General features: G+C 29.1%; 1 protein-coding gene across 1 annotated transcript; it reads left to right on the top strand.

Annotated features, from left to right (window-relative positions):
- Positions 1-6,534: 6,534 nt before the first annotated feature.
- On the top strand, positions 6,535-23,014 carry LOC127289459 (RWD domain-containing protein 4). The gene is made up of 4 exons (XM_051317399.1): positions 6,535-6,737; positions 9,304-9,413; positions 13,189-13,381; positions 22,774-23,014. Exons 1-4 carry the CDS (start codon positions 6,633-6,635, stop codon positions 22,933-22,935), a joined length of 570 nt encoding a protein of 189 aa, XP_051173356.1. The 5' UTR covers positions 6,535-6,632; the 3' UTR covers positions 22,936-23,014.
- Positions 23,015-27,210: the final 4,196 nt, after the last annotated feature.

Genomic DNA, 27,210 nt, shown 5'->3' with positions numbered 1-27,210 from the left:
ATCAAGATCCTCTAGAGGTAAGTATAAAACTACCGACAAAATTGCTTTCTCCTGGGTATTCATTTATTTGGTATTATTTCAACTAAATTTAATTTAATTTTCGAATTGTTAGAAAAGTTTATTAACTTTTTAAATAATTCTTCAAATGTTTATTTTTTATATTTATTTGTTTAAATTTATTATTATAGAACCTCAAATTTTGTAATATCTTGTAAAATTTCTGCAAACATTATATATAAAGAAACAAATTTACTTTTGATAATAATCTTTAACGAAATTTAAAAATAGCCAAGAAATTCGTAGTTTTGTCGGCCAGTTTTAATGTACCTATCATTTCCCGAAACGTAAAAGTACTAAAACAAAAAACCAAATTAACAACTTTTGATAAAATATTTATACAGATAGTACAAATTATGCATTTTGATACCCAGTAATTAAGCACTAAAAATTTATGCTCGATTATATGGAATCATGTAATTAAAAAACTCTGCATCAATTATGCGCAAAAAATTTTAATTTTACAAAATCATAATTCGTTTTAAAAAAAACTTTCGATTTGTGATATATGTATATATATGTTTAATCGTTATCGAAGATAAACAAAAGTTTCTATCCAATGTTCAAAACCTTCATAAATTTTCATTTACATTCATTCAATTATTAAGGGGGTAGTCTGGTGTTTCGATGCCTTTTTGGGAGCTTATTTCAGGATTTTTTTTATTATAAAATAAAATATAATCACACCAAATCTTTTTACTTCGTTTTATTCTTATCATGAAGTGTTGAAAAAAATTATAATCGATTATTTTTTACTAGATTTTGTTATTTATATTTAATATTAATGTTTATAACAAAAAAATGCTGGCACAAATGATTTACAAAAATCTATCCGACCGATTGCTCCAATTTTTTTACAGCTTATTCTACACAAGCATGGCTCTGGCCCGTACTAGAATAAAACATTTTTGTTAATAAATAACAAAATAGCGGACTATATAAGCAAAAAGATTCAAAAATTGTCTCTTTTTTATTGACAAAAAGTTAAAAATAAAAAAAAGTTATCATTAAAATTGCGTAATTCTAGTACGGGCCACAGCCATACTTGTGTAAAATAAGCTAAAAAAAAATTGAAGCAATCGGTCGAACAAATTTTTGTAAGTCACCTGCGCCAGCATTTTTTTGATATAAACATTAATATTAAATATAAATAACAATGTCTAGTAAAAAATAATCGATTATAATTTTTTTCAACACTTCAAAAGGAGAATAAAGCGATGTAAAAAGATTTGGTGTGATTATATTTTATTTAATAATAAAAATAAATTCTGAAATAAGCTCCTAAAAAAAGGCCTAAACACCAGACTACACCCTTAAAACTATTGTTTAAAAGTACAGTAAAAAAATTAAAAAATGCTATCTCATAATCATCTTCCTATTTCTAAATATTTAAACTATGAGAAAGTAAAATCAGTTATTCATATAAGCAAATTTTCAAAAAAAGATGTCCCTAAAGTTTTGAACGTTCAAATGAACGACGATTTTTTTGGTACTTCTTTAAGTTTCAATTTTATTACAAAATATTGTTATGGATATAAAAAAGATAAATTCTATGCTTAATAAATATTTCATTTATTTTATTTTTTATTTTAGAATAGTAATTTTATAAAATATTTAAACAGAAAAAATATTTCGTTCATTTGAACGTTCAGAACTTTAGGGACATAAAAAAAGTTGTAAGTAATAATAATAAATAATAAATTACTGACGCATGTAAAATGTTAAGAATTATCAAAATAAGAAAGACTCATTATTTCAAAATTTTTATTCCTAAATCATACTTTTTTCCATTAATGGACTAATAATTTTAACATTCCTATTTTCCATTTCTCTTAAAAGGACGTTATTATTTTAGAATAAAATATTTAAGAAAAGGGAGCAGTGTAATTTCAACCCAAGAAGACTTCCTTGTTTCAACCCTTCGATTTTTACGTTTTTGACATGTGCCAATTTTCTTCTAGCATTATTTGGGATATAAAATAATTCTATATTATTAAAATTAAATAGAAAATTCTTTTTGACCATTTTCAAAATTATATTTTTCAAAAAAATTAAAATTTTTCTAAATTCATCCCTAATAACACAAGATATCTTGGGATATATTGATAATATCCCGCAGATATCCTAGGGATGTCCTATGGATATCAAAAGGATCTCTTAAGGATATCCAAAAAAGCGGCGGTTTGAATATCCTTTGGATATCCCATGGATATCTTCTGGATATCTATATAGACATTCATAAATGTCCTCCAGATATCCCATAGATATCGTCAGGATATCCCACAGATATTTTCAGGATATTCTCAGTATATCTTCTGGATGTCAAGAAGATATTCTCAGGATACTGTTTTTAAAGTTGTTTAATTTGAAAAATTATTAACTAATTTTTTTCTCATTCGTGATTCATTCCTTTATTCATATGCTTAATATTGTCAGAAAATAAATTGGCTTTAAACAATATAAATTCTTCCCCGCAAATAACGAATAACTATTAATATTAATTATACATTAAGTGCATGAGTTTATTTAAAAACTTTGAAAAATGCGTTTCAAATCTTCATTTAAAATAAATTAGAAGCTCATAAGGTTTTTGTTTTTAATATATTATTATTCATTATATTAGCTTAACAATTTTAATCTTTAAAACTATATGTTGAGATATTAAATTTTCCGTGAATATCCTAAGAATATCCCACGGATATCCTGAGGATATCCCATGGATATCATGCGATATAATATCCAATAGATATTTTGTGGATGTCTTAGGGATATCCTGTGGATGTCCTATGGATATCCTGTTGATGTCCCACAGACCGACGGTTTGGATATTCTAGGGATATCCCAAGATATCCTGGGGACCATTCTAGGATATCGACCATTGATATGGATATCCTAGGAATATCCTTTTGTTATGAGGGATACGATTGATTGTTGAGAATTATGAAAAAAGCATATAAAAAATTCTAGAATGAAAAATAAAACTTGGGATAGAAGTCCAAATTTTTTTTTACAGAATTTCGACTTTTATTTAAAAAATAACTAATTAATAATAATAATAATTAATAATAATAACTAATTGTTTTTATTTTTTATTATTTAATTTTAAATACTCAATATTGTCAGATAAAATATTGACACCTTTAATTACGTGTAATATGAATTTTGATAGGTTGAAATTTCACAGGTCTTTCACCTTATAATTTTCTTACAAATTCTATGTGTTACTAATCGTTAACTTTTTGTGTTGTGTTTGTCCTATTTTTGTGAACAGAGGTTTTTTGGAACGATTCGGTTAGCTGATGGAACCAATGACAATCCTGCTACTCCTACTTTCCTTCAGATATATAAAATCCTAACATTTTATAGTGTCTTGAAAGACGATCTATAAAACGAAAAAGAAAGAAGACTTTTTAAAAATAGTAGAAAGTAAATTAAATGATGTAATTATGAATGAGGATGGCGACTTTTCTGATTTTACAGATGCTGTCGATCACGATTATGATCTTCCATACGTAGTGGATTGTCTTATGTATTTTATAACAGGGCAGATTTGTGAAAAGATGAAAAAAAGGAATTGCGAAAAGTGCAACTCGGCCAGTGTGATGTTTTTATCCGCACACTAACACATGCACATACATTTCCTGTATATGAGCCTCTTTTTCGTTTTCCTCTATTCGCTAGATACTATTACTATGCATGCATTTACCGGCGGTCGATTGGTTTTTGGCGCGGGAAATTTAAAATGTAGAAATAGTCTTTAGTAATTCACAATAAATATATTAAGTAAAAAATTAATTATTTATTCAAAAATGTTTTTATTATTAATTTTTAAATGTAATAAACAATAATTCCTGTATTATAATAATAATTTATCGAAATTAATTTTCAGGTTAAATAATAAATTAGATTTTAATGAAACTTTTAAATAAAACTTAAATAATTTTTTACTTTATTTTGCAAAATATACTTAAAGAGAAAAAATAAAATTTAAAATTAATGCTTTCAATTTAAGGAATATAATATAATAACTATTTAATTTTATTAATTATTTATTATTATTTTTAATTATTTTTTATCTAATTTAATCTATACAAATTTAAAAAAAATTACCTTTTACACCTTATTTATAAATAAGGTGTAAAAGGTAATAATATAATTTATAAATATAATAATTTAATTTATAATATAATTTATTTATGTAAAATGCAATTTTTTTAAATTTGTGTAGATTAAATTATAAAAGAAGTAAGTAGTCTGAAATATAATTAACAATATATGATTATTTAATTAATAATTGTGTTAATTAAAAATTACCATAAAAAAGAAATTATTAATTAATTAATTATTATTAATTTAATAATTGATTAATTAATTGATTTATTATTAATAATTATACAAATTATTTTATCTCTTTTTTAAAAATAAATAATATATAAACAATAATTCAATGTAATAGGATATTAAAATATAATATTTATTAATTAGTTATTAAATAAAAATCAAGATTACGTTTAAAAATTTATTTCATAATTGTTTTATACTTTTTTTTCTTTGCATCTTTTATATGTATAAGACTAGAGTAGGAGAAAGTTACTATGCGCGCCAACTGGTGGTCATTTTTAAAACTCATGATACATAGTATACAGAAAACTAATGGTCGTGTCATGGAGCGGTCACACCTCGGCTGCAGGAGCAGTTGCCCATGGCAACCGTGTAAGAGTAAGAGAAATAGAAGATTTTCCATCTCTCTTACTCTTACACGGTTGCCATTGGCAACTGCTCCTGCAGGCGAGGTGTGACCGCTGCATCATCCGGTGTCCCTCCTGGAGCTTCTACAATAGGTCCGAAAGTAAAGTGCAAGTACAAATCCGAGTGGCTCGGACTTTGTTGCGCGCGAAACGTGTAATTTTTATTTTTTTAAGATAATTGATGGTAATTACTCATTATTAATTAATTAATTGTTAAATTATTAATTAATTACTATTTATTATCAAATATCTTACAAAAATAAAAGTCAACACGATGCGCGCGCAACAAAGTCCGAGCCACTTGGACTTGCCTCTCGGACCTATTGTAGAAGCTCCATCCAGGCCTCTGACGTCATATTTTGAACTCGAAATATCTCGATGAACTGTCACAGCCTAAGGGTACGGTCACACTATCTCATGCATGCATGCAGAAACATTTGGCCGGTCACACTTCAACGAAATCTAGTGAATCTTTAGTAACTTTCTAGTAATTTTCTAAAAATTTCGGTTGTAACTAGAAAGTTACTAAACATTTACTAGATTTTGTTGAAGTGTGACCGGCCAAATGTTTCTGCATGCATGCACAGTGCATGCATGAGATAGTGTGATCGTACCTTAATTGAAACATCGATGTTCTGTATGCTATATATGTTACGGTAAAAGCCCGAAGTTGGTAAATGTGTACATTTACTGGTTAATGTGCACAATTACCAATGCAGTTGGTAAAAGTGGGAATTGTCTGTTTTAAATTAAAAATTTCGTACATTTACCAAGTAAATTGGTAATTGTGCACAATCACCAACAGAAATTGGAAAATGTACGAAATGTCTAAATTGAATCAAAGATTTCTCACTCGTACCAACTACCTTGGTAAATGTAGATAGTTTGTTTTGTTTATATTTCAATTAAATAGTAATCAAATGCCTATAAAGGAAACAGAATAATTAGAATAGAATGTTTATTCTGCTAACCTCAGTATTTCGTTTAGTTCGCTTTCGACAGTGAAATTGCGAGTATATTTTAAATTTTGCCTGTAAAAATGAGTGAAGAAATTGTAATTTCCGAAGTGAAAAAAAATTTTTATGAAATTGCAACAAAGATTATAGAAGGGAAAAAAAATAATTCTGTTTATTTGTCGGAAGTAGAGTATAATAAGGTGTTGAAAGAAGTGTGTGATGCGAAATTAAAAATAAAAAAGAAAACGAGTGCTGATTTTCGACGTTTGCGTCGATATGACGTGATAACAATATAAATAAATAAATAAAACTTTTCCAATTTATTTTTTTGTAAATGTCAATAATAACATTTACCAAGGTAGTTGGTACGAGTGAGAAATCTTTGATTCAATTTAGACATTTCGTACATTTTCCAATTTCTGTTGGTGATTGTGCACAATTACCAATTTACTTGGTAAATGTACGAAATTTTTAATTTAAAACAGACAATTCCCACTTTTACCAACTGCATTGGTAATTGTGCACATTAACCAGTAAATGTGCACATTTACCAACTTCGCGCTTTTACCGTAACATATATATATATATGAAACGAGCATAAGTTGATTTTGTCTCGTTACGAGGTGGCGCGTAGAAGCTTCCGTACATAAGAGCTAATTTTAAGTTGTTCACCAGTAAACGGCCATATTTGATTTCCTCCACCAAACTTGATCACGTTTATGAAAAAAAGTTGTTGAAGAATCAGCTTCAAGTATGTTACGTTCACATCCCTGCTGAAAAGTATCCACCTTGTTCTGTTTATGTTTTTCTTATCTTTGATCTTGACATGCTACTGTGAAAATTTTGAAGTAGATAAAATATTTCTGTAAAAATGAGTGATGCTGAAGCTCAAGAAGAGGAACGAGAAGCTTTGTTATCAATATATGATGGAGATTCAGCATTTAAACAATTAAATGCAACTACGTATCAATACAAGGTATAATATTTTATCTAATTATTGTTTTAACCTTAAAATTTTTATTTTTATTTTTATTCAGTTTTTCCATTTACTTATAAATGTCACTGTACACACGTTTTAAATATAATTTTTACTTTCGAATTGTACAACAAAATTATAAATTCATAAATAGATTTATATTTTATTTTGAAAATAAGATCATGTATTTTTTATAAAGATAAAAAGTTTCTACTGTACAACCAAGAAATTTTTTTTAATTTTTAAATTTTAGACCTTAATAATGTATTTTTGCATCAGTAACCTCTAATGTTAAATTTTACACACCGAAAAGTGTGTGTAAAGAAGCTCTTTTTAAATTCCACGGGAGATTTTCATTGAAAATTTTTTTTTCCCCGAAACATTTTTTTTCGAAATCTATATGAAAAATAAGGATAGGTATACGTATTTTTTTATTTGGTAAAAATGAAGGAAGTTATGATTTTTTGAAATTTAACGTCAACGATGGAAGTGTTTTTGGGACATTTTTTAATCTATTGTACTACACTGAAAAAAAAATTTATTTGGATCAAATAAAAAGTATTTGATCCAAATACATCATTTACTTGTCTATTATCCAATAAATATGTATTTGAACCAAATACACATTTACTAAACCTAAGTATTTTATTTTATCGTATCAAATAAATAGTTATTTGAATCAAATACAAAATATTCAAATCAAATAAATGGAATATTCAAAGCTAATAAATAATTATTTGAATCAATTATGAAAATTATTCCACTCAAATAAATATTTACTAGACATAAGTATTTTATTTTATCGTATCAAATAAATAGTTATTTGAATCAAATACAAAATATTCAAATCAAATAAATGGAATATTCAAAGCTAATAAATAATTATTTGAATCAATTATGAAAATTATTTCATTCAATACTGCATGTTTTTTGATTCAAATAAATATTTATTTGCATTAATAAAATATTTTTCTTGAAACAACTAAAAATTTTCTTGAATCAAATATTCGATTATTTGTCATAAGTAATTGTTTTAATTGAAACTTTTATATTTTAATATTATACAATTTCTATTATTATTATATAACAAATTTTTTTTGTCATTTTTTGTGATTTTCTTTTGAAAACTATGAAAACATAGAACTTAAAATTTTTTACTGGACATTTAATGACATTTCAACAACAAGTACAAATTATTTCAAGTAAAAATACTTTAATCTTTTCGATTTATAATACAAGAAAGTAACTTTGATTTTTTGACAGTTCCGGCTGATGGACTGATCGAAAATCAAAAAGTAAAATAGCATTTTAATCTGTAGGGCTGTAGCTATCGCCTGAACTAGGATTATTTGAAAATATTAAAAATGAAATTTTTATGCGGTTTTGAAATTTTTTTTTCAAAAAATCACGATTTTTTGTGTCTATTTTGTCGTATAAAAAGAAAACTTTTCATTTATGCAAAAAAAATAATAGATTTTTTGAACCCATCACACGGGATGACCCCCTTAATTTTTTTCTTAAAAGTAGACGGACAAATATGAAGCAAATTATTTCATCCGGATACTGTCTGATACTTTTTTTAGAGCAATTAGATCAATTTTTAATATAGTCGTCCGCCATATTGGATCCGCCATTTTGAATTTTGAAAAACTAAGTTCAGATTCGTAATCAGTGACCCAAAAAACTCCCAAGTAACAAATTTCAGGCAGGTATAAACACATCTAGGGGTTTTGACTAGGTTTTTTGCAATCTGGCCCACTGTGGGGCGTTGTGCGCGACAGAATGCAGATGGCGCTGTCGTACTGGATGGAGGAAAAAAAATATAAATTTAAATTCCAACAATAATTTTAATTAAGATTTTCAATAATTATTATTCAAGAAAGAATTTTAGATATAAAATTGAGAAATAATTGTATTCTAGAAGATTTGAAGTTAAAATTTTTAGAAATAATAATTGAATTTCATGAAATTATTAATTGATACTTTCATTTTGAATTGGTGAAATTTTTTTAAAAACTTTAGACAGTAATTGAATTTTAGTGAATTTTTGATTAAAAATTGTTTTAAGTCATGCAATTTCAGAAGAATTTGTTTTAAATTATTGAAAATAATTGATTTTTCAAACAATTCAAGTTAACATATTTTTTAATAATTTAATTTTAAAAAATAAAAAAAAGTCGAAAAAGTTGTGCAATCCGAGGCCTGTTATTGAAAACCTTTTGAAATATTTTCATTAGGGTCAGGGTAAAATTTTTAATTTTGACTGGAAATCAAGGAAAAATCAGAGAAAAACAAACTAACATTTTTGTGTCTATTCTGAATTAATAACTTTAAATTTTTGAGGCGTATAAATTTTATTCAAATTTCAAATGATCTAAATTTGATTGTCGCAATCAATGTTATATGACTTAATTTACATTTTGAATAATTCGTATTTAATTATTTTTAACTTAATCACATGCAAAAGTAGTATTTTTGGGAGATTCACTATTCTATAATATTATATAACTAATAACAGCTAATTTTGGTATAATTAAATATTATAAGTGTTTAACATTTTTTTTAGTATGGAGAAGATAATGATCACCAATCTTTTTTACTCGAAATTTCATGGAGTACTAATTATCCTACAGAAAATCCAATTATCAACATGAATACTTTTTACAATAAACATATGTAAGTATAAATTACATTAATTAGATCTTTTTTAAACTTTTTTTCAATTTTTCACCTTAAAAATAAAAATTTTAATTCATATGTCTGACATATTCCCACACGGAAAAACTTTGTGCAAGAATCATTCCTAAATTTGTTCAAGAACTGAGGATATGAGAATAATTTAAGAAATCTTATTTATATTTGAATTTCAAAAATTGCTCATAAGCTTATCTATATAAAATAAAATTTTAAAGAAATAAAAGAAATCTGTCAATGCCTATCAACTACCAAGGTCAAGTTATCTATTCCCTAAATTAATTAATCTATCATAAGTAAATTAATTTGACAAGTTTCTCCCTTAGACTTTGATTTATTTAATATGTTATTTATTTTACAACATATTAAAATGCTCAATTTCTTAGTAGCAAATAAATGAAAAATTCATTTACTTCTCTGAAAATCAAAATAAATAAATAACTTAAGTAAATTATTTATTTCCTAAATTAACTGATTACTTGGAGGGCAGGGATTCATAATCAATTGAATCTTACACATTAACAAATTGATCGCCTATTGCAAAGAATTTGAGATATATGTATCTTCAAGAGACTTACGATTTGCTTTTGTTACCACTTAAGGATCCAGATAATAAGGTGGTACTCCGAGTTACCAGAAAACCCTTAAGTCTTTCACCATGGCTTGACTTTAGAGAATTTTGTAGTTTAAGTTAAAGTGACTATTCACTTTTTATTTCTTCTACTTGCCTAATCTTGACTTTAAATATTAATTTTATAATTTGTTTAAAACGTTTATTTCTTATATAATTCTGAGTTGGAACAGTTGTTACACCAGCCTCTCAGACATTATATAAGATTATATAAAAAGATAAAAAAAATGTAAATAACAAAAAAATTTAATATTTTAAATAATAAGAAAAAATTGTATTGAGCACTTGTTCTTCTATTGTTTACAATTTACTTTAATATTGTAAAATCCAATCACAAAATAATTTAACCACAATCCACAAAAACTATCTGACAAAATTGAAATGTATATATATATATATATATATGTAGATATAGGCAATCAGCCTGAGTAAATTTCAGAGAATGCCCGAATTTGGGTCTCCTTCTCTATTTATTAACTCGAGAAGACGCTTCATCCCCCAAATTTCTCTCTATCCCGTGTAGGTTTAAATTTAGTAAGTGTGTAAGTGATATTCTGACGGCTGATTGCTTGAAAATCCGCGGTTTTCCTTTCTACCTTTCTTCGTATACTTTTACTGTATATTTCTTACCGCCAAATTTTCCCTCTAATCACATTTTTCGCGGCGTCCTATTTTCTTAGCCAATAGTATTTAAATTATTTTGGTAAGGACAGAGCGATTCCTCTCTTTCTAATTCCGTTGTAACGTATACAGAGAACAATGCCATTGTCCAGCTGTCAATCATTTTTCTATTATTAATATAATTTCTTTAAATCTTTGATATCTTAAAAAATAATAATTTGACAATGATTTTACATTTACCATTAATTTTTAAATAATTTTTACTATTATATGACATATAATTTTTACTTATTATAATTAATTTAAGCAATTAAATAAAATAATTTGCATTATTTTATAAAAAAAATGAAAAATATGGTTAATTAATTTAATTATAGTTTATATTTATTTTTAATATTGTTAATAAAAAAATAAATATTTATATTTATATTGAATTAATAATTTCCTTTTATTCGAAACTATATCTTTCTTCTCTTACTATTATTTATGTATGTTTCTCTATAGTGTTATCTATGAATGTCTTCTATGGTGTCATCCATAAAGCATGTGATACATTTTTCCGAAATTTTAACCCCCCCCCCCTCCCCCTTGTGATGCTTTTTCATTTACGATTAACATGTAGTGTGATATTTTTCTGACCCCCCCCCCTACCCCCTAAAGCATCACATGCTTTATGGATGGCCCCTTATCTCTTTTTATTATTTCTGACATTCTATTTCTCTAGATTTAAATTTATTTCTTAATATTATTTTTCTTTGATTTTTATAAATAATTTATAACTTTTCTTTTAAATAATTGATTATTTTTATAAAAATTTTACAAAATAAAATAATTTTTATTATTTTATTTATCAATATTTAAATTAATGTTAAAGGATATTTTATTTATATATTATTAATTATTTAATATTCCTTTATAGTATTTAAACATTAAATTTATTATTCCTATGCACTTTTACATTTTTAGAATTTCTATATTAGTGTATAATTTAGACATTCATATACACACACACACACACACACACACATATATATATATATATATATATATATATATATATGTTACGGTTAAAGTGCGAAGTTGGTGAATGTGCACATTAACCGGTCAATGTGCACATTGACCAAATTGGGCATCAGTAGGTAGGTGATTGTGAGAATAGCATACGAATTTCTTTGTTTTGTGCACTTTAACCGGTAAATGTACACATTCACCAAATCATTTTGGTTAAAGTTAAAAATAAATATTATAGTATTGATGTTTTGCTACTTTAACCGGTAAATGTACACATTCACCCAAATCGTTTTGATCAAAATAAATTTTGCTGCGTACGAAAAATATATTTATTTATTTTTGTAGGGGCGACTTCCATGAAATTTTGTTTAATTTGACATTTTTTTTGCTATTTTTAAAGTATAAAGTATTTTAGAAAATGTTGAACTTTCAATAATATACAGATTTTTTGGGATTAAAAAATTTTAACTTTAAATATAGCTATGTAGGAAGAATATATTTATTTATTTTTGCAGGGGCCACTTCCATGACACTTCTAACGCTTACAAATCTATCTTATTTGTAAAAGTTTGATTCATATACAATTGACATATCAATTAATATATTTATTTACATTTGAACTTCTATTTATATTTGTCTTCCTACTTCTGTTTATAATTTTCATTGTCATTTATTCTAATTCTATTCCTTTAATACAATTTATATTTAATATTAACTTATTAATTTATTAATAATAATATTCATTACATTTTCACATTTTATTTGCATAAAAAAATTATTTAACAATTCACTCATTTCAAATTTTCACATTTACCAACCAAGGCTGGTCAATGTGTACAATCACCAATTTACTTGGTAAATGTACATAATATCTTCCCCAAATGTCCGATTTCTCACTTTTACCAAAATGCCCGGTGAATGTGCATATTGACCGGTTAATGTGCACATTCGCCGGACTTCGCACTTTAACCGTAACATATATATATACTCGTTCTCCTGAGTGCAAGTGTACTCATGAAAACAGTATTTTCCTTTCTTATATTTCCCTTTACCTATGTATATATATACCAAAATAAAACGTTATATTTTTGAAATTATATGATACTCTATATTTTTCTTTATATGCATTTAAATATATTTAATCTTTTGACTATTGGAATAACTCTTCAATGTGCTTCTAATAATTTCAAGTGACGATTCTCTATTGGAATAACTCATTTAATAATTAAGATATAAATAATTATATTAAATTTCAATATATTCATAAATTTATTAAGATTAATTAAAATCCGGGCATGATTACCATATTTAGTTCAGGACGTTTCGTTTGACGGGATTTAAACATAATACAATTACACTCAGAACATATTTATTAGCTACACAGATACTTTTATTTTTTTTAAATTACTATTTATTTTTTAAAAACTTTGTTAGAATAAATTATTATCCTTAAATGTAAGATATGAATTAAAATTGAATATTTCTAATTTACAGAGTTCAAGAAGTTAAGGATAAAATAGTAAAACATATTGAGTTCGAAGCTGAACAGTGGTTAGGAAGTGCTATGACTTACACTCTTTTTCAATCAGTACAAGAGAATCTTCCGGAATTACTAATTGACCAACCTATTGCTATAACTCGACTGGAACCTTCAACGTCTAATCTCAATGTTCCAGTTGTTATAAAGGTAATTTATATATATATGGAAGTTTTTTCGTTTGATATAGTTACGCATTTTTATAGAAATACTAAAGGTGCATTGCATTAATTCACACTGAAAAAAGAGTTTGGTATTCACAACCAAACGTTTGGTTGGTATTTAAGCAGCCAAAATTTTTTTGTTGAATCAACAAAATTTTGGTTGTCCCAATAAAACTTTAGTTAGAACAACAAAAATCCTTTTTTCTAATTTTGGTTGTGTCAAACAAATTTTGGTTGAGACAATTAAAATTTTGTTGATTCAACAAAAAAATGTTGGTTGCTTTAATACCAACCAAACGTTTGCTTTTCAATACCAAACCATTTTTTCAGTGCACTTTCTAAGACAAAGCGCATAAAGAAAACACAATTAATTTCTTAATAATGAATTACAAAAATAATTTCGAATATTCTTTCCGTACTGATGGAATTAGACTACAAATAAAAAAAATTAATATGCATTTTGTCGATTATACAATATTAAAAGGTGCTGCTTGGAAACCTTATTTTTCCGTAAAAAATTAGGCTTGTGGGGTTAATCGGGTATAAATCCGGTTATTCCCATAACCGGTTATGAAATTTTTTAACAAACTGTTAACCGTTTTCTGGTTATTTTGGAATAACCAGCTGTATGGAAGTATCCGATTTTTTTTAAATAACTGGTTTCTCGGGAATAAATTGTTTTTTTTTCAAAAACGGACTGTTATTTGTTTGAAATCACACAAATTTTACGTTCAAATTTCTACATTTTTTAAAAAATTGTTTATCCATCCATAAGCTTATTATAAACAAATTCTTCAACCCTTTGCGTCATACTGGGTCTCTCAAAGAACGACTTAAATTAAACAAGTTTAAAATAGCTATCTAGATAGGAAACATTGACTGGTGAATTTCATGTCAGTCTGATGACTATTCCTTTCAACTAAATAAATCATAAAAACTATTAATTAATGATAAAATAGCAGAATGAGAAAGTAAACAACTAAAGGTTTCGCGTGTAATAAAATGATATAAAAGATTTATTAAACAATACTAAAACTATACAGCCATGAGGGCGATTCACCAAAGACTCAACACTTATACCACTCATCCCTTCAATGCTCATTCAATTACAGAGTTGCCATATCTCAACACTCCGCCTCAACTCGACAATTTTATTTTACTTTAAACAGCCATACAACTCTGCACAACGCCGAGTTTTTTTCGCAAATACACAAACTTACTTGCATTCAATGATTTTGTAAGAATGTCAGCAATCTGCTCATCAGTTCTCACATACTTGACTCGAAGTATATCTCGATCGACCAAATCGCGTAGAAAATTATATTTGATATCAATGTGTTTCATGCGTTTATGTTCCCAGCGTTTTAGCGAATGAATACATGACTGGTTATCTTCAAAAATCGTAACAGTATCCGCGTTAACAATTTTAAATTCGGATAAAAGATTTTTCAACTACAAAAATTCGCTCGCACACATAGCAAGAGAAAAAAACTCTGCTTCTGTGGAGGATTGCGCTACAGTATGTTGTCTCTTCGTTTGCCAACACACTGTGTTTCCAAACAAATTAAACAAGTAACCTGAAGTTGATTTTCGATCCTCGCTATTCCCCCAGTCAGCATCCGCAAATGCAATCAGAGGTTCTTCGACATTTCCCTTCACGAACAATAAACCAAAATCCTTCGTTCCCTGTATATATCGTAAAATTCTTTTAAGTCCCGACCAATGTTCTTCTTTAGGATTACTTTGGAATCTACTAAAGAAATTGACGGAGAAACTCAGATCGGGTCTCGTAGTCTGAGTGAGGTACATTAAACACCCTATGAGCTCGCGATAAGGCTTATCAAACAAATCATTGCTTGACTCAGAAATGAATTTAGTTTCCATGGGTGTTGTTGACGATTTACATTCATTCATACTGAAACGATTTAACAATTTTTCTAGATACACTCGCTGACTGAAAAACATTTTTCCATTCTCCCGCGAAATTTTTATTCCCAGAAATGTATTTAAATTTCCCAAATCTTTCATACTAAATTTCTCGTGTAAGGCAGCTTTTATTTTCTCGACAACTTATTTCTTTTCGCATGCAACAATAATATCATCTACATACAGTAACAAATACACCATACAACCTTCTTGCAAACCCTTATACAGACAACGATCAGATGCAGAGCTTTTCAAACCAAGAAATCCCATGAAGGCATCAAAGGTTTTATTCCACTCCCTTGGTGTTTGTTTTAAGCCATATAACGTTTTATTTAATTTACAAACCTTATTTTCTCCCGCTAAAACACCTTTAGATACCTTCATGTACACCTCCTCCTTTAGCTCGCTGTGAAGAAATGCATTCTTTACATCCATCTGAGAAGCGCACAAATTTTTCTCGTTGATCACCGATAACAATACTTTTAACGTCGTTAGCCGCGCGACAGGTGCGTACGTTTCCGTATAGTCAAACCCGTGTTTTTGTAAATAACCTTTCACAACAAGTCTCGCTTTACGTCGCACGATTTCACCATTCTCGTCGTTTTTCACTGTAAAAACCCACATATTTCCAATTGGCTTTTTACCTTCCGTCAAATCACACACAGACCACGTATTATTATCTCTTAGTGCACTTAATTCTTCCTCGACGGCTTCCATCCACTCTTCTTTATCGCCACGTTGAGCAATATCCTCGAATTTCACAGGTACGTTTCTGCACTGAATGCGATGACACCATAGTCGTCCAACCACTTTGGTTTCTTCCGTTCTCGAGTACTTCGCCTTGGTGTTTCAACCAAATTTTCCTCCAAAGTAATTTTTGGAACATCAGGGACCGATTCCGAGTCCTTAAATTCAAGGTCGTCAGAATCTGAATCATTCGACTTTGATTCATCGATTTTCACACTCTCCTGATTGTTTGACACTTCTTCCGGGAGCCACGAACTTGTTTCCGACGAATAAATTTTAAATTTCGTTTCATCAAATTTGAAGTCTCTGCCATAAAACACACGACCCTCTTCCGGACTCCACAATTTATACCCATTGACACAATAGCCGATCAACAAACATTGTATTGTCCTGGTACTAAATTTGTCACTCACGAGTTGCTTTGGTACACACAAATATGACAAACAGCCAAACACTTTTAGTTTTCCTAAATCGGGTTTGATACCGTACCACTCAGTTGCAGGAACACTACCTTTCAACGCACTTGTTAGAGTGCGATTAATCAAATAGACTGAAGTTCTGACTGCATCTGACCAGAATTGTTTTGGTATTTCCGAGCCTAGAAGTAAACACCTTGCTTTCTCGAATATACTTCGATTCATACGCTCGGAAACACCATTATGTTCGGGTGTGTATCTCATAGTAAATTCGAATACAATACCTTTTTCCTCGAAATGTTCCCTCATCTCATTGGAAAGATACTCTTTTCCGTTATCGCACCAGAATCTGCTCAGCTTACAATTAAAATGAGATGTAGCCATTGCCTCGAAAATTTTAAAGTAATGAAATACCTCCGACTTAGTTTTCATCACGTACGTTACCGTAAAATGTGTAAAATCGTCAATGAAGGTTACCACATATTTCCCTTCGTCATAAGACACAGGGGAAATCGGACCAAACACGTTACTGTGCATAAGCTGTAGTGGTCTTGTAGCACGAACACGCGTTTGCTTAAATGGCAGCCTTGTTTGTTTACCCTCAACACACACACACGACATACACCTTGCGGAGCATTTTTCGAGTTCACTTTCACCCCATCAGTCAAATTTGTCAGCTGATTAATCATAGCTGGGTTCATATGTTTCAACCTTTTATGCCACAGTTCAGCTTCAAACGATAACAAAGCACACGTTTCGTTGGTTGAAACATTTAACACATATAACTGTCTTTCGTTCAACTTCGCCTCGGCTGCGACAACACCATCTTTCTCGATTCGACAAATTCCATTTTCAAACACTACGCGAAAGCCGATTTTTTCCAGTTTTCGTACCGAAAGCAAATTGTATTCCAGTTCGGATACGATCAATACATCTTTGACAAGTATACGGACCGCTTTTCCTCTCACGATTGTTGTCACTACTCCACTTTTTGCCACTTTAATCCTTGTGACAGTCTTCAGAGTTGTCACATTTTTCACTGGTAACTTGTCACTTACGAGATGTTCCGTGGCGCCAGAATCCAGCACCAAATCAACCGAAGTATCACCCCGACCACTCGCAATAAAGCAGAAAGCAGTAAGATCGTTGGAATCCTCGTCCACGCTCACAGCCACATTTCCATGATTCGCACTGTTGGATTGCATGTTTTTCTTTTTACATTCCTTCCGCCTATGTCCTATTCCACCACAGTTGTAGCACCGAAATCCAAATTTTTTTGCTCCGCCTTTATTATTATTTCCAGACGGACCACCTTTGTTTGGATGTGCTGAAAAAGCAGTAGGTTGTTTCGACGACGAATGTTTCTTTCTCCCTACGTCATCACGTTTTGCTTCTTCGTCCATCAGTCTGTTTTTGACAAAGGCCACTGTCAATGCGTCCCCAGAAAGTGTCTCTATCGCTGTGACCACGTGATCGTATTCTTCCGGCATTGTAAGCAAAAGATGACACACCAAATCTCTTCTAATTTCGCACCTGTTGAACGTAACCCTCGAATCGCTTTGTCGAAATTTAGAAAATGTTCAGCTAAACTCACCTTTGACGAATTAAATTTCATCAATAAGAGTCTTTTCTTGAGAAGTAGTTGGCCAGCAATTCCTTTCCGTTCAAAGTTAGCGAGTAAAGCGCTCCATGCCGCAAACGCACTATCACTATCTTTTACATATTCCAGATGACTATCTGCTATACGTTGTACGATCTGCGAACGATATTTTCTATCTGCCTTCAAATGTGTTTCGATTTGCGTTTGTTTTATCGCCCTCTCCATAGCTGAATCAGTGTCCAAAATCACAACCATTTCCGTATGTGATTTTTCAGTATATTCTGTTAATTCCAGCTCGCTGAGAAGTGTTTCCATCCGGAACTTCCAATTTCCAAAGTTCGTACCGTCGAATAACGGAATTTTATACTTCTCACCGTCAGCCATTTTTCGCCACGCATCTACACAGCGTAAACTATTACCGAATCACGAAAACGATTTCAACAGTTCATATTTAAGTGGTTATTCATGTAAGGGGCCCATAACCTGATAAAATAGCAGTATGGGAAAGTAAACAACTAAAGGTTTCGCGTGTAATAAAATGATATAAAAGATTTATTAAACAATACTAAAACTATCCAGCCATGAGGGCGATTCACCAAAGACTCAACACTCATACTACTCATCCCTTCAATGCTCATTCAATTACAGAGTTGCCATATCTCAACAATTAAAATAAATTGTAATCATTTTTGTATTTTTTTATAGCATCGCCTGAATAGATGACGCATATTCGAATGTGTTTGTAAAAAAATTTGGAGGTTCTCTACTGATAGTTATTTTGGATATATTAACATTTTCCAAAACAATTTCTTGGTCACTATTGGTTGTTGTAAATCCGTTGTTGTTGTTGTTGTTTGAATTCTTTGTATTCAATATTGTACTCATTATCCATAAACGGATTTGATTCATTTCTTTTTCTTGAAATTGTACATTTTCTCCGGAATGAATTGTGTATCCCTATGAACTTAAATGTCCGCCACAATTATTTGAACTTCCTTTTACTGTTCCCTGGCTTGGAATGTCATCTGGTGCATATAATTTCCATTCAGGCCAATTTAAATTTATTTTTTTATTCATTAATTTTTTCACCAATGAACATATTCGTACAATCCAGTAGTTGTTAGGTGTGCCATGTAAGCTATCGAAATAAACAATAGTACTTTGGTCGAATACTGTTAATAATAGTGACCAGCTCCATACTGTTTATTATCGTGTATTTGACTAGTATAGAATCATTTTCTGCTGGATTTGTTATAATTTTTACCAAGTCTGTTGGAAATTCAAAATTCATGTATGGTATTTATGGGCCAAGATTGATAGATAGGCATCAATTACAAAATTGTCCATACACTGATGAGATAAAAGGCTCTCAAGACTTATACTGTCAAGTATAATGCTATTTATTGTTATTTCCTTTTTTTTTAAATAATTATTAAATTCAGTACCGATCCACGGTTTTGCACTTTTTTGGACAGACTTTTTTTCGGACGATGTTGAAGGAGCTATATTGTTGACAGAGTCAACAATTATTTTTTAATGTATTGCACTTGTATTTTCTTCAAAATTGATATCAATATTTGGGTCTATTTTTCTTTTACGTTTAGTAATTTGTCTTGTAGTTACCAATCCATAGATTACCTCCTTATATCGTCCATTTATGGTCAACTCATGCCTTTGGATGAATCGCGGAATGAGATTTCTCAACTTTTTTCCAAATTCAATATTTTTAACAAAACCCATCCAATTTTCAACTGCATTATTAGTGTCGCGTTTAATTCCGAATATATGAATAATCAACTTCCAGAAAGAAATATCCATTTTTATCATCAATTTTATCTAAATCAGTTAAACTGCCATCTACATTTACACTGTTATGTGAAATTTCTCCTATTCCATAAATGTTAATATTAATTGTACTATCTTTTGATTCTTTATTATCAAATCGAAATTTATACTTGGCGCAATTGGGCATTATACAATGTGCAGTTGCAGTTCAAATTCCATTATTTCTCTGTCTTTGTAAAAATTTATTCTTTTCAAATGCTAACTTTTTTTTGTAATTTTCTCTTGATATATTTTTTTGAGCAACATAAATCAAACGAGATGAACAACTATGGACAATAGTTACATCATCAAATGTGATGAGGATATTAACATTTTTTGTGTGTATTTTTAACCACATTAATTCTAAGTACTCAATTAATGTCATTTTATTGAAAACATGAATAACGCACTCCCTTACATTTTGGTCAAAATCAATTTCAATGTTATCAATTACACGTTTATTCTTTCGTTGAATGTATTTGGTTAGTGCGTTTTCAAAAGTTGAAAAAATAAGTTCAAAAAATGGATTTTTCGAAGTAGATGTTAAATACTCAAAAACCTTTTTTGAATTTTGAAAAACTGATGTCATATTCGTAATCAGCGACCCTAAAAACCCCCGAGTAACTAGCTAAAAGCGAATCCGATCAAATTTAATTTTGTCTTCCGGCTTATTGGATCCGCCATTTTGAATTTTGAGAAACTGATGTCATTTTCGTAATCAGCGACCCTGAAAACCTCCCGAGTAACTAGTTTCAAGCGAATCCGATCAAATTTAATTTTGTCTTCCGGCTTATTGGATCCGCCATTTTGAATTTTGAGAAACTGATGTCATTTTCGTAATCAGCGACCCTGAAAACCTCCCGAGTAACTAGTTTCAAGCGAATCCGATCAAATTTAATTTTGTCGTCCGCCATATTGGATCCGCCATTTTGAATTTTGAGAAACTGATGTCATTTTCGTAATCAGCGACCCTGAAAACCCCCGAGTAACTAGTTTCAAGCGAATCCGATCAATTGGTAAATTTTAAAACGAGATTAATATAAGTCATTCTTTGAGAGACCCAATATAACGCAAAGAGTTGAAGAATTTGTTTATAATAAGCTTGTTAATGAATAAACAATTTGTTAAAAAATGTAGAAATTTTAACGCAAAATTTGTGTGATTTCAAACAAATAACATTTGTTTGAAATATTGTAGGTAGCAGGGTGATTTGAAACGATTAATACAGAACGGACTGCTGCCGGGTCGCTAGCTTCACGGCGCTCCATTAATTTAGTCAATAATATCCCACGTCGACTCAGGAAATAGGAACAGGAATCGGAAACGAAGTTTTACAAAAATACAAAATTAATTTACAAAAAATTAATTATAGGGTCAGCCGGGGTAAATCCGAACGCTAATTATTTCAGCTTAATTAAAATTTTTAAAAATAAGTTCGATATGAGAATTTTTACCTCAGATCCTCTTCAAGAGATTCTAAGTATTATCCCATTTTTCGTTTGTTAATTAGCAACAGCATAAACAAAGATAACGAGTATTGCAAAAAAGATTGAAAATCAAAGATGACACTCTTTCAGTATTGTGTCTCGTATTTGAAGAAAAAGAAGCTAAAAATTTATTTTATTATTTATAATTGTTTGTTATGAATACTAGAACAGAAACTATTTTTGATTTTTGCCTTCTGTAAAATTTTATTAATAATATCAGACCGTTCGTATTTACCCAGGAAAATTGGAAAACCGGGGTAAATCCGAACGGTATTTTCAATAATTTTTTTTACATCAGAGCCACACAAAATTGTTTTTATTTCATTACACTATTATTTTAACATTATAAAAGTACATAGAAAAAAGTTTTTCCTTCTATACGTATCCTCGTTAGTAATTAATAAGCAGAAACTTAATCTCTGTTCTCTCGAAGGAGTGTTTCAATTTTTTTGCCAAATGGTTTGTTGAAAAAAGTTTTTCAGGATCTTAATAAAATTTGGTATTCTACGGTTTTTGGGGTCGCTAATTACCAATTTGCAGTCAGTTTTTCAAAATTCAAAATGGCGGACGAGAATTAAAAAATTCATTGGATTCGCTCGAAAATTGTTACTCGGGGGGTTTCAGGGTTGCTGATTACGAATTTGGAGTTAGCAAATTTCATCATTTTTAAAAATAAGTTTTAGGAAAGTCCGCCATTTTGAATTTAAAAAATTTGACTTTTATTTTTGTATTTACATTCAATCACTCCAAAATACTTTCTGTAGCAAGTTTTGCAAAAATCCGTTATGATTTGATAAAGTTATTGAAGGTTTTAATTGTGTAATGCATTTTAATTTTTTAACCTGTTTGATTTTTGTATTTATATATGATGCATTATTATATAATAGGTTTATTATCGTATTTTTTTTGAGTTTTTATATAAGTTTAACAATTGCAATACTTTAAATTTATTTTCCCTAAGATTTTACTGAAATACAGTGGCGTTCGTATTTACCCCGGTATTTTAGGAAAGTTGCAAAGTATCGAGGTAAATACAAACGCTAAGTTTCCTGCGATTGTAATTTATCAAAAATTTTTGCTACCCCATAAAATTGTTCTATGGAAGTAAAGTAACAACTTCATGCACCAGAATACCGGAAGTATTTTTTTTTAAAGAAAAAATTTATGTTATTGTTGAAACTTACTAAAAGCATTCAGATTTACCCCGGTTGACCCTAATACATTATTATACTAAGTTTAATATGGTGTCTTTTCAATGTGAGGAAAAACAGGATTTTGAATCGAAGATTGATATGATATCGAGTTTTTTTCCGAACAAACAAAAGTATAACCTATGATGGTATTGTAATATCTTGTAATTATAATTTATATTCCACAGAGTGAGATTGGAAAGAAGCCAAAACAACAATTAACAAAATCACAAAAGAAAAAGTTATGGAATCGTTCGGATGGAAAGAGTGAAAATCCTCGAGGTTGGAATTGGGTGGATATTGTGAAACATTTATCCCAAATTGGATTCAAAGATAATCAAGAATCATAGTATAATTTTTATATTCTACTAATAAATATTTAAAATATTTTGTTTTACAATATTTAAAATAAATTAAATTTCGATTTTATATACCTACTATTTTGTTTTCCAATGTTAATTATGTACGTTGTAAATATAATTGAACCGATATTATTACATATCTCTGATTATAATAGGTAATTTATTAAATAATAAAATAAACTTATTCCTATAAATTAAACTATGGTTTTATTCAAGCAGATAAGAGATAAAAATATGTTCCATTTTCGATAATTTTATCGATGAAAGTGTTGATGATGGTAAGTATTAATACAATTGAATATCAAAATTAAAATAATTTATTTTTTAAATAAGCTGTTCATTTATATAAGTGCGATTCCAAGTGAGATTTTGACTTTTTCGGAGTAGGTTAACCGATTGCAATGAAACTTTGGAATTTTGTTATATATAGTAAGACTAATCTTTAACGTAAATTGCAACTAAAAATATTTGTTAGTTTACGAGATTTGCAATAATAACAAAAAATTTAAAACTGCTATATCTTCCGTTCTAATAAACGGATTGAGGTCTACTTTTTTTTAAAATGTCAAGGAAAATGAGAGGAATAAATCTCTTTCAGAACATTTTTTTATAATTTTACAACTAAAAAAATTATTAAATAATAATTGAATAACTTTCGCGCGACTAACTAAAATTCAATCACTTAAACGCTAAAATGATCTTACCTGTGTTTTCTTTAATGTTCCAAAGGATTTTTATTGTAAATGTAAGTTTAACTTAAGAAATTTTATTAATTTATTAGTATAAACAATTGAGATTTCTGCTAGTTGACGTGCAGACGACATTGCGCACGCAGCATTCTCACATAGCCAACTGACGTGATTCGTGGACTAAATTAGCTATGTGAGAATGCTGCGTGCGCAATGTCGTCTGCACGTCAACTAGCAGAAATCTCAATTGTTTATACTAATAAATTAATAAAATTTCTTAAGTTAAACTTACATTTACAATAAAAATCCTTTGGAACATTAAAGAAAACACAGGTAAGATCATTTTAGCGTTTAAGTGATTGAATTTTAGTTAGTCGCGCGAAAGTTATTCAATTATTATTTAATAATTTTTTTAGTTGTAAAATTATAAAAAAATGTTCTGAAAGAGATTTATTCCTCTCATTTTCCTTGACATTTTAAAAAAAAGTAGACCTCAATCCGTTTATTAGAACGGAAGATATAGCAGTTTTAAATTTTTTGTTATTATTGCAAATCTCGTAAACTAACAAATATTTTTAGTTGCAATTTACGTTAAAGATTAGTCTTACTATATATAACAAAATTCCAAAGTTTCATTGCAATCGGTTAACCTACTCCGAAAAAGTCAAAATCTCACTTGGAATCGCACATAATATAATTAAAAAAGGCCACAATTTAATTAACAAAGACCTCAAATCAGACTATAATAAGGTAAAAATATCTCTTACAGGAGCACCAAAAAAATTTTCAATGGTCACCTTAAAAGCCCCTTTAGCCAATTTATCAGCCCTTTCATTTCCACAGATACCTCTATGTGATGGAAACCCAAAAAACTGAACGATGCGACCCTCATCAATTAAACCAAAAACAATTTTAACAATCTTAAAAATAATAGGATGGGAATTAGTAATCGAAAATTTATCCTTTAAACTACTCAACGAAAGTCTAAAAGCAGAGATAATAATGACCTTGCTTAATTGAGTTGATCTAACATACCTTAACGCAGATAATATACCATACAGTTCGCATCAATCCGCAATCATAATATCAGTAAGCTTAACTGAAAAATCAATATTTATAGAAGGAATATATTAACTGGAACCTGATAAATCCCTAATTAGATCATGAGATCCAACAATAAATATACTTTTATAATCATTATAACGTTAATATTGGAATAATCAAAATTTTATTAATTAACCTCCCCTTTTCATGTGTTATAAAAAGAAAACCCAAACGTGAATCGTTAGACGCCAGTCAATCTTTATTGCACTGAGAAAACTGTTTGGTATCATGTATCAAAGTTTGGTTTTCCCTACCAAATTTTTTATTTGATATATGTGCAACTAAACCGTTTGGTTGGGAGTACTAAATTTTTTTGTCCAACCGTTAAATTTCGCTCAATTGAATTATTTAGTAGGTGTAACCAAATAATTTAGTCTACGTAATAAATACATTTATTAGAATGAAAAAAAATGTTCTCTTGACGTAAATAAAATTTAGTTATTTCAACTTACTGTTTTCGTTGATTAAAAAAAAATTTTTTGTAGAAATAACTTAATAATTTATTTTATCTAAAATAGTTTCTTTGGTCATTTTTACGATTTTGCATAAAAAATAAGGTATTTTAATTCAAGAGAGATGAAATTAATAATATAACTTTATTAAATTCATTATGCTTAGACATTACAAAAATAATTTATCTTCCCGTAAGTACACACTACGCGCGTTTCATGAAATATCTCAAAATGATATCGCATAAAATTGAGGAGCAAGTTTTCAAAAGTTGATACATAAATCCATTTTCCAAAAAAATTTAAATAAATACTGATTTAACATATGTTAAATGTTGCCACGAGGCATTCTAACCCCCATTCTCTTAGCAAACGTTTTGTCACATCGTCAGCCATTCTTTCGAAATAAAAGAAACACTTTCAGTACACTTTTAAAAAATAAATATTTATAAAACTTTAATGACACTGCTACGATAATAGACCAGCCGAACAATAAAAACACATGACATAAATGAACGGATAAGCATAACGCGGAAGAGGTCCACGACTGACGCCACATTTACGAGAACAGCGCGTGCGCAATTCTGCGTGCCAGCGATTTAGTACGGAGAACCAAACTGTTTGGTTCGTAGACATGAAACCTTCAAAAATATTTTTTGGTAGAGCAAACTAAATTTTTCGATTGATTGCCACTTTCTTTTCTGTTGTGCCAACCATACTTTAGTAAGGCCAACTAAAAATGCTTAACTAAATTATTTTCTTATTATTACGATATTATTTTTCTCAGTGTGGAATGGACAAACCAATCATAAATGTTAATCTTTATTAATTTTCAATACACAAACCTCGTCATAATTCCGCAAAAATAATCTCAAAGGAGATTCCGTCAAGACCATCCAGAAAAAAAGGGAAAAGACCTTCTGAGATACGACAGAAACAACAAATTTCCACTTACCCACAGCTCTCGTCACAAATCGATCAAATCAAGGATCCTCGTCGGGTCAAATTAAATAAATCGATCAATATTCTCGTCAACTTTTCCTTTATTCTCCACCAATTTAACAAAGGTAAGCCACTCTTGGTCACTCGACCAATTGCTTAACAAAATCCAATTCTTTACAAAAAAAAACTGTCGAACTCTCGACCAAAAATCTTACTCCCAAATACTCCCAATATATAAGCAACACTCGTACTACACAATGTCTCAACGCTAAGTCTCTCGACGCGAACATGTGATTTTCGGCGTCCCGGCGGCTAGTCACTCCTTCTTCCGATCGGCGGCGCCACCTCCCGGGCCCGAGATTCGAGCGCGTCATTTTAAACGGGGGATGCTTGACGACCACTTCGTCACATCATTAAAGGATGAGTTCAATAGAGAATCAAAAATCTCCTAATATATGAAGGAGGTTCATCAGATTTATCTGACAAAATGGAAGTAGGAGTGGACCTCGTACAACCAAGAATCTTTTATCGATCTTAAAAAAGCAATCAGTTTAGATCTAATTCAGGCAAATGTTTTAAATAATAAAGTTTTCAGAGAAATTGATTGAAATATTATTTTTAAAAAATTAATTCATTAATTGAAATTGTTGTAAATTTGTATTACTGAAAATTATTGACAAAATTTTAAATATTGTAGTAATTAAATTTTTCAGAATTTTTAACAAAAAAATTTTGAATTTTTGAAAAATTGAATTAAACTGATTTAAATAATTAATTTAGCGGAGAATTTTAGATACAACTTTTGAAAAGATATATTTAAGTCTTTTGAAATAATTAAAATTTGATGAAATATACAAAAAAATTTTTGGTAAATTTGAATTGAGGAAATTTTTTTTGGATTTTTTGATTTCAGAAGATAATTGAATTTAACAAAAAAATTTAATTGAGAAAAGTGTTTATTAATGGAATTTTTGAAGAATTTGATTAAAGTTATCAGAAATAAATAATTTAACAAAGATTTTCAGTTAAAAATTTGAAAAATTATTAAATTTTTAAATGATTGCAGTTACAATTGTTAA

Source organism: Leptopilina boulardi, unplaced genomic scaffold (assembly GCF_019393585.1).
Source record: "Leptopilina boulardi isolate dan_hultmark-lab unplaced genomic scaffold, ZJU_Lbou_2.1 LbouV2_41, whole genome shotgun sequence".
Taxonomy (NCBI): Eukaryota; Metazoa; Arthropoda; class Insecta; order Hymenoptera; family Figitidae; genus Leptopilina; species Leptopilina boulardi.
This window is presented reverse-complemented; position numbering and strand designations above follow the sequence as displayed.